The sequence below is a fragment of the Thamnophis elegans genome, chromosome 11 (assembly GCF_009769535.1).
Source record: "Thamnophis elegans isolate rThaEle1 chromosome 11, rThaEle1.pri, whole genome shotgun sequence".
Classification (NCBI taxonomy): Eukaryota; Metazoa; Chordata; class Lepidosauria; order Squamata; family Colubridae; genus Thamnophis; species Thamnophis elegans.
In genome coordinates, this window is record NC_045551.1 from 59,068,343 (window position 1) to 59,083,004 (window position 14,662).

General features: G+C 41.9%; 1 protein-coding gene across 1 annotated transcript in view; it reads left to right on the top strand.

Moving 5' to 3' along the window:
• The first annotated feature begins 612 nt into the window (after positions 1–612).
• The window catches only part of LOC116514896 (kelch-like protein 1), a 141,886-nt gene continuing 127,836 nt past the window's right edge, over positions 613–14,662 (top strand). Inside the window, 1 exon segment of the mRNA XM_032226716.1 lies at positions 613–1,148. Within this exon segment, the coding sequence (XP_032082607.1) occupies positions 613–1,148 (536 nt within the window).

Below are 14,662 nucleotides of genomic sequence, written 5' to 3' on the forward strand. Positions count from 1 at the left end.
CAGTGGAGATCCTAATGAAGCTGAAAAAGGCTGCTGGAAAAGCGCCTCCCCTTCCCCCATTAAGAATCTCTTCCAGGGATGCTCGCAGGGTGCTGGACAGCGCCTGGAAAGAAAGTCAAAGCTCCAGACCAACGCCGGAGAAGCCAGTCCGGTTGGGGGCGCCAGGGAGCTCTAGCACCCCCCTCCCCTTGCTCAGGAAAGACCCCCGCTCGCTCCCTCGCCCGCCCGCCCACTCCCCTCCCGTCTTCCCCGGCTACTAACCCTGCGCTTAAAAACCCGGCAACTTTACGCGCGGTTCCTCGCCTCCTTCCTCACCTTCGGAGCGCAAAATACGGGGCGCTCCAGGTGCAGCCTCCGCCGTTGCTCAGCCGAGTGGTGGTGGTTGGGTGGGGGGGGGAGCGAGGAGGAGGAGGAGGAGGGGGCTACTACTTCGCGTAGGTTGCTTTCCTTCCCCTTTCAGTCGCTCGGCGGCAGCCCGGTTGCTTCCTGCGCCTCGGGCGCTGCGGACTCTCCGGCGCTGGGAGGCCCTGCCAGCCGCCTTGCCCCCCTCCGGGCTCGCCTCGCCTCAGCTGCCGGAGAAGCCAACGCCAGCCTCGCCTCCGCCGCTGCAGGATGTCGAACTCGAGCAGGAAGGACTTTGACGTGAAGCACATCTTGCGCCTCCGCTGGAAACTGTTCAGTCACCCGGCGGCGCCCGCGGGCGGCTGTTTGCAACCGGACGGCAGCTTCGAGCACTGGGGCCCGAGCCAGAGCCGGCTGCTGAAGAGCCAGGAGCGAAGCGGAGGAGGAGGAGGGGGAGGCGCCTTCTGGAAGAAAGCCTCCTCCGCCTCGCCCTCGCAGTCTTCGGCCGCCGCCTGCCCGCCGCCCTGCGCCGTCTCTTCCCTGCCCCTCAACGGGACGTCGCTGCCGGCCACCCGGCTCCATGGGCTGGCCGAGCCGCAAGGCCCCCCGCCGGCCCCTCGCACCATCTTCTACGTCGAGTCTCTGGACGAAAGGCCAGGTGGTGGAGGAGGAGGAAGCAGCGGGGGCGACTTCGCTGAGTTCCCCCGCCCGGAGGAGAAGGCGCTGGTGCTGCGCGAAGTCAAGGGGGAGCCGCTGCCCTTCGCCGATGGAGGCGGCCGGGCAACAGGTGAAGGCGCCGCGCACAGGTAAGCCACCCAAGCGAGCCAGCGAGGGTTGCCCGGCCGCGCTGGAGCGCCCCTGGCCGGCCAAAGAAAGCCCAACATCGCGCAGCTCCCCAGCCAGGCACCCTGCCTTGCTTTGTCCTGCCCTCTCTTGCCCTATTTTGCTCAGTTATGGGGAGAAAACCCCCGTTAGATCGGCCAATGTAGGGAACAGTTTGACCCGGTACTAGGCGCGAAGATGGGTAGTGGGTCGCCTTTTAGGAAACCGGGGACCCTCGGATTTGGGGTCCGTGTCGTGGGTTAAGCCGGTCGTTTTTCTGGCACCGGCTGAGAAGCGCGCCCCCTCCACCTGCCTGCCGGTTCCTTCCCTTGTCGTTGACTTTGGAGTCAACTGCGCAAAGAAGGTCTCGGCAGCGTCCGAACTTCGGAGTCTTTTTTGTCGCTGGAGAAGAATCGCACGGTCGCCCGCCGATCCGGTGGGGGAAGCCACTCGTTCACGCACGCCAAGAGTACAGTGGTGTAGTTAGGTTTTGCAAGCATGCTGCCTGAGCAGATGCTAAGCGACGTTGTGTGTCCAGTTGCTGTCGCGCGGGTTTAAAACAACTTTCTAGGTTATTCCGTAGCGGATTGACCACCAAACTGATCGGTAGAGGCAGCCGTTAAGCAGAACTGAAGCCGTGTTTTAAATCGCTCGAAGGGACAGTGAAGTCCCGTTTCAATCCTTCCCACTGGCACGAGGTTTACAACATTTCAAAACTCAAACTTCGCTTGGGAAGAATAGATCCGATTGCTCACCAACGTCTTAATTCTCTTTGGAAGTTCTAGAGGCAACAGATTTGTCTCTGTTCTTAAGGTTGCAAGAGAACTGGGCTTCTAGTGAGAAAGCACTCCATGCTCTAACTTTTTTCATCACAAGTTGATGTGCCCTGTCTAAAAATAAATCCTCAACAGAGTTCTGCTTTAATAGTGTATGTTAGTACTTATGCAATACTCTTCTTTTTTCTGGAACCTGTTTCTTGAGTGTGAGTCTTGGATTTTTGTGTAGAGGGGTAAATATCGCGTTGTAAACCCATCCAATCATAGGATTGCATGTCCCAAAAAGTCAACATTATAAGATTACACGTGGCTTTCCTTACTTAAGCACATACTTTAATTATCTTTATGCACATACTTTAATTATCCTTAATTGCCACCAACACTATTTAGAGATTTGATGTATCAAAACAAGTGAGCATTCTTAATTTTTGTGTTTGTGTTTATACACTATTTTTCCCCAGAAAGTTATTAACATCCTGTCTCCCAAGCTTTCTTACAAAGAACCCAATAATATTATTAATTAGTTACAACTTTGAAACTAATAATCCTCTCATCTAGGCTCCTACTCTAAATTTAAAGAACTAAAATAAGCAAAACTTTTATATAAGTTGGACTGTTATTTTGCAGGGACATTCATACATCTTTGCGCTCAAGATATTTATACAAAATGGAAAATTCCCTATTAGTAGTCCAAAGTTACTGATTTAAAAGTGTGTGATAGGGAAACTAGGCAAAGTTGTTTGTTTTATAAGAATTATGCGGGGGAAAGCCCATTATTTCTGCATCCAATTTTATTGATGGATTGATTTACCCAAATGGATTTAGAAGTAAGATAAAACAAAATGAAGGTCATTTAAAACAGAAGGGGAAAAAAAAAACAACCAAGGTTACAGATTTGAATAGCCCCACTTGGGCTATTAGTTCCAGTACAGTTTAATACAAATTATTTATTCCCAAAAGGTTGGAGTTAAAGTTCCATTAACAGCTTATGAATAAATATGCTGGTATAGAGTTTCATATATATTTGCCTCAAAAGTTTCCATTTGGACTAGTAACATTTTTTTTTAGTTTGAAACATTATTTTCAAAAAGAATATTTCCCCCTTTTTTCCTGATAACACTTAACAGAGTTGAAAATCTTATTTCTTTTTTCACTATTTATTTTAATGCTCTTCCATTCATTCTACTCGTGGGATGGCTTGAATTTCAGATTAAAGTTAAAAAGCACTTCTGTTTGCCAGATTCCAACCAGTTGATTCGATCAAAATTAAGCATATTGAAACCTGTTTGCTTCAGTGAATATTGACATGCCATCTCATCTGTTAAAAGTCAGGAGACTTAAAGATTCTTGACGAGATCTAATATCAAAAGGAAAACAAGCCAAGCATAGCGGGAACAATATTTTATGTTGCTAGGAATAAAGGAATTGTAAGCCATGCCATTAGGATTTGCTGATGTATGCACTTTTTAGCTGAAATGTTTCTAGCACTTGTCAAATAGCTAACCAAACCCTGACTCAGTTGTCAGGGGGGTTTATTCAGGTGTTTAAATGAGCTTTGATAGCCTGAAATATTTTATTTAGAATTATGACATTTCCGATGCATTGAATTTGTTTCACCATTATGTCTATAGCCACAGGGCTCAAAGGGTCCCTTCCTTCCTTCTTCCCTTCTTTTCCTTCCTTCTTCCCTTCTTTTCCTTCCTTCCTTCCTTCCTTCCTTCTTTTTCCTTTCTTCCTTCTTTTTACTTCTTTTCTTCTTTCTTTCTTTCTCTCCCTTCCTTCTTTCCTACTCTTTCTTTCTCTTTCTCCCTCTCTTCCTTCCTTCTTTCCCTTCCTTCCTTCCTTCCTTCCTTCCTTCCTTCTTTTTCCTTCCTTCCTTCTTTTTCTTCCTTCCTTCTTTCTTTTTCCTTCCTTCTTTTCCTTCCTTCCTTCCTTCCTTCCTTCTTTCTTCCTTCCTTTTTCCTTTTTTCTTCCTTCCTTCCTTCCTTCCTTCCTATCCAATATTAAGCTTTGGAGAGTGTTGAAGCATATTTTCTAAATTTCCTAGTGAAGTTTATAATAATTTGAAATGTAACTACTTTTAAATGACTTTAGAATGTATCATGTTTCCCATAACATTCAAGTGATAAGGTTCCCCTGAAATTCGGTGATGCTCAAATCACTGAAAACTGATTAATGTTTTTTATAACTTTTATCACACTGTCCCAAATGAATACAAAGAGAAAAAAAATCTGTGTCACTTCATCTGTCTTTCTTCACACAGAGCACACGCATTTCAAAGAAACAGAGTACATAATCATTTCGAAGAAACTTAATGAATATTTTAAAACCAACAAACAGAATTTAATATAAATGGAAAGAGGGAGAGAAAAAAGGTAATCAAAGCAGCACAGTAGTGGGACAAAGTTATGGAAAATTTTCCTTCAACTTTCATGTGCTTCATTTTAATGGAAACTAGGCTAATAAATTTAGGTCATTTATGGGTTACTCATTTTTCCTATTAGGGACGCGATGGCTCAGTGGCTAAGACACTGAGCTTGTCACTCAGAAAGATTGGCAATTCAGTGATTTGAATCCCTAGCATCACATAACAGAGTGAGCTCCCATTCCTTGTCCCAGCTTCTGCCAACCTAGCAGTTCGAAAGTATGTAAAAAATGCAAGTAGAAAAATAGGATCCACCTTTGGTGGGAAGGTAACAGTGTTCCATGCGCCTTCAGCATTTAGTCGTGCCGGCCACATGACCACAGAGATGTCTTTGGACAGCGCTGGCTTTTTGACTTTGAAACGGAGATGAGCACCGCCCCCTTGAGTCGGGAACAACTAGCACATACGTGTAAGGGAAACCTTTACCTTTTATAGGTACTGAAGAGAGAACTTTTAAAATCTTTCTTGGGTTTAGTTCAGTCCTTGAATAAAACATAATTACTGCATCATTGTCCTTGTCGGTGTATCTAAAATAGAATTTGTAAATAAAAGCAAGCGCTAGTTCTTCGGCTTTGAAATGGAGATGAGCACCGCTCCCTAGAGTCGGGAACGACTAGGACATACGTGCAAGAGGAACCTTTACCTTTACCTTTACCTTATTTTCACTATTATAACCCAGTCCTCCAGGTTTCCGTACCAAATTTATGACTACAATGCATTTCCTCTAATAGGTGCACAGAGCTTGTAACTTGTGGCTTAACTCTCCAGATGCTGTTTGCTTATGCAGAATAGGCTAAGGAAAGAACATGTTTGGGAGATTAACTCATTCCTTGCTTATTGGAAAAGGACCATGAAAAGTAGACAGTGAGATTTCTTTTTTTAAAAAAATTAAAACTGTATAAATGATCCTATCTATTACGTGAGCTGTTCCGGTTTGATCAGCTGCTCCATTCGGAAAACAGAAAAAAAAAAGATAGCTTATTTCGTTGAGCCGAGTAGAATAGCCCCATGAAAGTCGGGGGGGGGGGGATCAGCTCCTTTGCCAAGCCAGGCAAGCAAAGAGTTTTCTTTGAGCAATTTGTTCATGCATATAATGATACACGAATCCATTTCAAGACAGGGAAGCCGTGAAGCTGATTTTTTTTTTTTAAAAAAAAAATACCATTTGACTTCTTTTATTGAAAGGTTTTTGAGGTATTCATTATTTCAAATTGGGGGAGCCTCCAAGCATTCATAAGCATGTTGGTGATTCTATAGAATAACGGTCATGAAGTTTAAATCTTCTAGGATGGGTTTGTCCAGTTGCATTTAAAAAAAACAGATTTTTCATTAAAAATATAATAGAAAGTGACTTTATATCTCAGCCCCTGAGATATTGGAAGACTGCTGTCATGTCTCCCCTAGTCCTTCTTTCCATTAAACTAAACATACCCAGTTCCTGCAACTGTTCTTCATATGTTTTAGCCTCCAGTTCCCTAAACAAAGATACTAGGGGACTGGAGGCTAAAACATATAAAAAATGGTTGCTGGAATTGGTTTTAACTAGTTTGATGAAAAGAAGGACAAGGGGAGATATGATAGCAGTGTTCCAATATCTCAGGGGCTGCCCCAAAGAAGAGGGAGTCAAGCTATTCTCCAAAGTCCCTGAAGACAGGACAGGAAGCAATGGGTGGAAACTAGTCAAGGAGAGACACAAGCTAGAACGATCTGTAAGTAGAAATCTCCTGCCTAAGCAGGGGGTTGGAGTAGAAGACCTCCAAGGTCCCTTCCAATGCTGTGGTTCTATTCTATATTCTTTTGCAAGATCAGTAGGCTAGAATGGCCCAAAGGCTCGCATATCTTGACATCACTGGCATAAATCTATGAGTCTCTTTCACCTTCTGAAAAAGGATATCTGGATAGGAAAAGAAAGGTTTACCAGGAAACCATTCTTTCAAGTAAACATGCAGGATTGTGTGTTGTAAGTTTGCTTCAGGCATTCCTGGGGTCAGTAAGAGGCTTGAAAGCAAAGGGAAACCTCAGGGCGATTCAGTTCTATTTCATTCCCTTCTCGAAAATGTCTTCAAGAACATGCCCGCTATGTTTGGTAGACTCTTTTTAAAGTTCTCGACGTGAGACAACAGACAAGAGACACTTGTGGTTTTGCACATTTTTTCTTCCTTGCTGTTTCTGGCTGAACAACTGTGGATGTTTGCGTTCCTTCAAACACAACCAGATCTGTTTGAGGTGGAATACCATCAGGGTTGCAAGATTCAAAGGATCCCATTGTGTCACGTTTTAGTACTGGCGCCAATTCTGTTTCAAGAGTTTTCTGTCCCTGGCTTCATATGACTGCTTATCTCTTTGCTTAGAAATGTTTCCAGAAGACCCAAGTTCTTTGGTCTTTTGATAGAGCAAAGAGGTGTGTGTGTGTGTGTGTGTGTGTGTGTGTGTTTAGGTCTCTCTCTGTGGTTGTATCAATAACGACACTGAAGCAAGGGGAAGAAAATGGAATCCACCTTATCCTGTGCTACAACTACATTATACACTAGGAATCACTTGCATTTTCTTACAACTTAAAATGTGTCTCAACTACTATAAACCTTGAAAACAGCTTGCATTGAATGGATAGAAATCCCCTTTGCTTCCACCAGTACCTGGGGCATTGTGTGCTGGTTTAAGTATACAAATATCAACTAAGTTATGTTCAAACATTACATGCACTTACATCCAATGGAACACTATGCAATGTCCGTGCCGTTAAAATTCAATAATGCTCTGTTATTATTGATTAATGTTATCTTCCACCATCTCAAAACAGATCTCAATTTAACAGCCTATGGAACAACTCTAAACCTTCTTTTATTTACATCTTCTTAAGATAATTGTTTTTGCCAAACCCAAATCTCCCATTCAGTGTACACAATAAGCTTTAATAACACTAGTTATAATTTTTAGTTATAAACAAAGAATAAAATGTTCCTTTTCTCCTGTTATATTACAATAAAAAAATAGGAAAGATATATTTTTTCCTTCTCCGCTTCCCTAGAATTCACATATTTCTTTTTTTCTGACTTATCCTAGAAGGAAGGACCATCTGGGGATACATTTGCAGTTTTGAGAAATGTGGTGGAAAGTCTTAAAAAAAAACCTGTTTGGCAAGAAGGTTTGGCCATGGCAAGTTATAAAATGCCCCCTTAACAGGAAGACTATTCCATGGTCAACATGCACCCCAAGATAAGATTTATGAAGCCAAAGTTTTTTCTCTAAATAAAAATGCTTCAAGCTGTTGCTTTGCTATATATAACATGTACTTCGTGTTTGCCTTTTTAAAGTGGGGAGGGGTGAGAGAGATTCTTAAAGGGTTGCCTTAACCAATCAGTATCTTGATTTATTAATTTGTTGTTGTTAGTTGTGAAGTTGTGTCCAACCCATCGCAATCCCATGGACAATGTACTTCCAGGCCTTCCTGTCCTCTACCATCCTCTGGAGTTCATCTATACTCACACCGACTGCTTCAGTGACTACATCCAGCCACTTCATTCTCTCTTCTCCCCTTCTTCTCTTGCCCTCAATCTTTCCCAGCATCAGGCTTTTCTCCAGTGAGTCTTCTCTTCTTCTGATTAATTCAAGTTTCAAGTTTAATTTTATTTATAGGCCGCCCAATCCTGGAGGACTCCGGGCGGCTTACAGAGAGGGAAAAAAAAAAAAAGAAAATAAAAATAAAATAGACAAGTTAAAAACAACACAGATACATTCATTTCAGTCGGGGCTGGACTTCAACAATGAGGTCAACAGCCCCAGGCCTGCTGGAATAGCCAGGTCTTGACAGCTTTTCTGAAGGCCATGAGAGTGGGTGAGGTTCGGATTTCTGGGGGTAGATCTTTCCAAAGGGTCAGAGCAGCCACAGAGAAGGCTCTCCTCCGGGGAGCCGCCAGCCGACATTGTCTGGCTGACGGCATCTGAAGGAGGCCCACCCTGTGGGATCTTACCGGCTGTTATGTGACATCAAATCACATCAAATCAGCTGTTAGAGATCCCATAGATAGCTTTTCTCCATCACCATCTAGCCACAACTTAACAGAATAAGAGAGTTCAATGGGACCTTGTCCAACCCCTTGCTTAAGCAGGGAACACTATACTGTTTCAAACAAATGGTTGTCCAATCTCTTGTTAAAAACTCCCACAACTTCCAAAGGAAAGCCATTCTACTGGCTAATTGTTCTCACTGTTAGTTAGTTTACTTTATTGTCTTTGCATCTCATACAACTAAATTAAATGCCATCTTCAGGGTACATCATAACTATAAAAATAAAACACAAACACACATCCTTCACAATCTATGCAATTGAATTGAAAACCGCTGATATTACATTAATATTGCACTAAATAGTAGAATTCAATATAGTTACTGCCCTGGGACAGAAGCTGTTTTTCAGCCTATTTGTCCTTGTTTTTAATTATCCTGTACCGTCTGCCAGATGGTAATAGTTCAAAAAAAATGGTGCCCAGGATGAGATGGATCTTTAAGAATGTTTTGAAATTTCTTAAGGCAGTGGAAGCTATAAAGCTCTTCCAAAGAGGGGAGAGGGCAACCAATGATCTTCTAGGCAATGACATTAACACTCTGGAGTTAAGGAAGTTAGTTCTTAGTTCTAAGTTGCTTCTCAAATCTGTAGTGCCACGTAACAGAGTGAGCTCCTGTTACTTGTCCCAGATTCTGCCAACCTAGCAGTTTGAAAGCATGTAAAAATACAGATAGAAAAATAAGGACCACCTTTGGTGAGAAGGTAACAGCATTGCATGCACCTTCAGCATCTAGTCATGATGGCCACATGACCACAGAGACATATTCGGACAGCACTGGCTCTTTGGCTTTGAAACGGAGATGAGCACTGCCCCCTAGAGTCAGGAACAACTAGCACATACGTGCAAGGGAAACCTTTACCTTTTATTGGTACTGAAGAGAGAACTTTTACAATCTTTCTTGGGTTTACTTCAGTCCTTGGATATAATATAATTACTGCTTCTTCATCCTTTTCCTTGTCGGTGAATCTAAAATAGAATTTGTAAATAAAAGCAAGCACAATTACTCTTTTGTATGGGTGTCTAATCCTTATTTATTTTATAAATAAAGTACATTACGATAAATATTTCAGCATAGCCATATATCCAGTCTATGACAGGAATGTCATTAGATGGGAATTAGCCTGACAGAAACTATTTTCAAATTTTGTAATGTTTTCAGCTGCGGAAAGAACATAATGTTTAATCTACTTGAAATAAGCTTTCATGGTGTTTATCAATGAGCTCGGTTCATTTCCTAGGATCTGAGCTACATAAACAATAGAAATGGGCAACACCTGAAAGAAAAGGAAAATTGCTGGTTCAAAGTAATGTTTTCAAACTACCTTTTGGAACAAGGAATTAAGGTTTGGACCCAATCTTTTGGCCTATATGTCTGATTCCCCTGGATCAGTGGTGGGATTCAATTTTTTTTTACTACTGGTTCTGTAGGCGTGGCTTGGTGGGCATGGCTTGGTGGGCATGGCTTGGTGGACGTGGCAGGGGAAGGTTATTCAAAATCTCCATTCTCTCCTCACCCCACTAACCTGCTTTCCAGCTCTGTTCTCTTGTTCAGGATAACAAAAGAAGATCAGCTGGGAGGCTGGGAAGCAGCAGGGGCATGGCCAGCCTCTTTGCCGGTTCTCTGAACTACTCAAAATTTCTGCTACTGATTCTCCAGAACATGTTAGAACTGGCTGAGTACCACCTCTTCCCAGGATTGTTCAGAAGTGTCTTTTAGTTTGTATGGCACTAGCTTTGGAGCCTGGATAAAGGATTTGGACTGGGGCGCATTCCATGCCCCATTTCATCTGGCATATCTTTGTAGCAGGGGTGCCAAACTGGATTGCTTCGAGGGCCGGATCAGCATTGTAGTTCTCCTCTGTGGGCCAGCCAGTGGTGCTGGGGAGATGGGACAGATATCTCCTGCAGTACCCTGCCAAAATGGGGCATAAGGGGGGACTTGCACATTTCCACTGCATCCTGTTTTTGGCCTGGATTGCCTCTTGTAGCACCATGCTGGCAGAGTGCTGAAGGAGGCCATCCAGTTTTGTAATGGCTATGCACATCCTCGTGGCACTCCATTTTGGCTGCCAGACGCTGTTTCCAAGCTGGACCCATGAGCTAGATTTAAGCACCCCTGCTCTGCAGGAACATCTCTTTTGCCAAGCGTCAGCTATGGAGAAAAGGTGATTTTCTCTATGGAGAAAAGGTGATTTCCCCCCCCCCCTATTCTGGAACATGCTCCCCAACTGTGTCCAATGTGTAAAGAAAAAAAAAGCTATATGAACCTTTCAGAATCTGTTTGTGAGTTGGGCGACATACAAGGTGGATGGATGCATGGATGGATGCCTGGCTGCCTGGATGCATGCATGGATGCATGGATGGCTGGACAAAATTCTTAGCATCAGGAAGGATGAGGACTCATTTCTCATTTCCTGGTGGAGAAAGCAAAGGGGAAGAGGAATGTGAACTAGAATGGTGCTTGTCGTAGGTCCATTTGAAGTGGCAAGGGATGATGCACCAAGAAAATGTTTTTCACACAGCTGTGGGTGGTCCTTGGGTCAAAAGGTCTGGCTTGAGACTGAGGTTTTCAGTCTCTAGATAGCATCTATCTATCTATCTATCTATCTATCTATCTATCTATCTATCTATCCATCCATCCATCCATCCATCCATCCATCCACCATCTGTCTGTCTGTCTGTCTGTCTGTCTGTCTGTCTGTCTGTCTGTCTGTCTGTCTATCTATCTATCTATCTATCTATCTATCTATCTACCTACCTACCTACCTACCTACCTACCTACCTACCTACCTACCTACCTACCTTTCTATCTATCTATCTATCTAATCTATCTATCTATCTATCTATCTATCTATCTATCTATCTATCTATCTATCTATCTATCTATCCATCTATCGATCATCTATCATTATCTATCTATCCATCCATCCATCCATCCATCCATCCATCCATCCATCCATCTATCATTATATTTGTCTGTTCATCCGTCCATCCTATCCATCCATCCGTCCATCCATCCATCCATCCATCCATTAACCCACCCACCCACCCACCCATCTCTATCTATCTATCTATCTATCTATCTATCTATCTATCTATCTATCTATCTATCTATCTATCTATCATCAGCCATCTTTCAAATTTTCTCTTTTCAATCTTTGCTGGGGGTGGAGAGTAAATTCATTCATAGCTGTTCAGATAAAAGGGATGATTTGAAATTAACAAACATTATGTCTGAAGGTAGAAATGTTCACCTAATGCCAGTAATTGCAGGTTAATTTTGAATAATTCTGAACCTCTGAAGGTGGATCAGTCCAATGAGAGCTTATGGGACATACCCATTTTTGTTGTGCAACTTGCTTTCCAATTCTAGCACAGAAGTTCATAATAAAAGACAAAGTAGATCAGTTGAGTAGGATTGTTTACAATATTCGATCAGGGAATTGAAATAATAATCCTTCCATCCAGTTGCTTTGGTTTCATTTGATTTCATTGATGGTTTGGAAGAAAATTTGTGAAAGGGAATGATGATCATTTAAAAGATTTCCCAAACATCACAGTAGCTTTTATGATATAATTTAGCTTTGTGGTTTTCAAAGACTGAAATTTCCAAAAATCAGGTATGCAAACATAAATCTCTGAAAAAAAAATACAGTTTTATTATTGCAAACCATTTGGTATGTAATTAAAGGCATATCATCCCATGCCTATAACTATATCATATTAGCGAGCTATTACTGAGGGATATATATTTGGAACAATTTGGAAACCATAATCAGGCCAATGAAAATTGGCTTTTTATTACAGAGTAGGAAAAGAGAAAACACTGATACACATTAGCAAACAGGATCATTATTTCCATTTATTGTTTAGAATGGCTGTAAATCAATATGAACGATCATTTTGAGTTGACGTCTGACTGTTTTTCATACCTGAGCCAAAATTTCCTTTTTATTGCTACCTTTTTGTTTGATAATATACTTTCATTGTACTTATCATTGTTTCCCCAAGTAATTTTTTTCCATGTTGAATACTATGCATTTCTTTAAATCAATGCAACTATACTATCTCTGTGACGTTATTTATAGTGCTATCTCAGCCATTATAACCGTTTCCTTTAATTTGTTTCCAAGAAAAAATTCTTAGAAATAAGACTGTAAATGAATTCTTGAATGAATAAGGTTATAATTTAAGAAAAAATAAAGGCAGGCTTCTTATATACCATCTGCCTAATTACCTGCTGAGTTACTAAGTCAGCCTCTACACAGGTGTCATTTTAAAAAGTAAGGAATTTCCACTGTAAACACTATTTCACGAGAAAGAGTTATTTCCCCCCTGTGGTATGCCACTGATAATTTCCATGTTTTTATTAGCAACTTTAAGAATAACTTGAGACAGGTTTCCCATCATTTCAGATTTAGAAAATGCAAGGTGAATTTATATATTTGGAAGCATGTTTTCTTATGCGCTGTCTGTATGGGTTCTAGAGTGGTGTTACCTAACTTAGCATCTTGAAGGCATGTGGACTTCAACTCCTAAAATTCTGCTGGGCTGGGGGATTCTGGGAGCTGATGTTCACACATCTTCAAGATGTCAAGATTGAGATAAATTGTTCTAGAGCAGAGGCTCTGTCAAGGATGGGTAGAAAGATTTCAGTTCAGCAGTGATGAAAGTCTAAGAAACATGGAAAAGGATTTCCGGGCAAGGTGGTGGGATAAGATCGAGAAAACAGATGGTGGAAATAATCTATGATCTAGAACATGGATCTCCAACTTTGCCAATTTTATGACTTGTGGACTTCAACTTCCACAATTCCTCAGCCAGCATAGTTGATTGAGGCATTCTGGGAGTTGAAGTACACAAGTCATACAGTTGCCAAAGTTGGAGACCTCTGTTCTAGAGCATGGATTATTTCCACCATCTTTATCCTTAATCTTATCCCAATGACTTGTCTGGACACCCTTTTCATTCCTCATTTCTCAGACTTTCACCATTGCTGAACTGAAATCTTTCCATTTATCCTTGACTTGGTCTCTCTCAAAAAGCCTTGCTCATCACCTACCTTCCTCTAATGCCTCAGTTCCCAATATCTGCCTGCCTGCCAAGGAAACTGTTGACAAAACCATACAGATTTCACGAGCCTTGGATTCTGCCCTTGGAAGATGTCAACATAAAGACAGAAGCACTAAATAAATAAATAAAGGATGGCCTCAGCCTGTTCACCTAATGGTTGGGGAGAAAAAGTTAAGGTTACATTACAGGGGCAAGGCTGAAAAATACTCATTCCTAGGGTAGGTGCAAGTGGGACACAGCCTCTGGTTTTCCAGCAGGCAAGGGATTTTATTTAGCCTTCGAGACAAAAAGAGTTGGGGGCTTGCCAGTTTGCCAAAAGTATTCTTCCTAGATCCCACTAGATTGCATTGAAGAGTCTTGGAAAATACCTACGCTATCCAATCTGATGAGGAGGCCAGATATTCTCAGAATATCATCTAAGTATAATGAATAAGAGTCTATGACTCCACCCATAGTCTACAGAAAAAGAAAAGTACTATTGGGTCTTCGTATTTGCCATGCCAGCATGAAGATGATGGATCTGGCATTTCAGATCAGCCTCCAAGCTTCCCATTCCATTGAAGTGTGAATGTGACTCATGCCATAACCGTTATTCTCTCCATACATTTTTAATCTTGAGTTTAGAACAGTGTTCGGCCTTTTATTATGCCTTTTTCAGTAAGAAAGCAAATGCTCAAACATTCGTTCTGAGAGCCATATAAGTAATTGAGGTTTACTCTGAAGTGGAAGGTGGGTTTACACAGCTATAAAAATATATAGAAATTCATTGTGGATAACTGCAGAGGGAAGCTCCAGGCCTCTGTCAGTTTGGAGTCAGATACAGGAAAGGCAGATTGAGAGCTGGATGTGATCTTTATAAATAATTTTGAATGATGAGTCAGGACAAAACCAGAATAAATCCTAAAATAAAGTGGTTAATAAGAAGTATAATTTCTCCTTCGCTCTTTGCAGTCCCAGAGTTAGAAAATGCAAGTTGAAATAGTTCAGCTCTTCTAGGGACCTCATTTGACAGGAGTACATTTTGTGGGAAAACCAACCCCCACCCCCACCCCAAGAATGAAATGTTTTGGGGAATATTAAAAGAGGCAGAATAGTATATTTCCCCTAAAGGAAAAGAGGAAAAACATATTCCTAAAGGCAGAGAACAGCCCCAGTT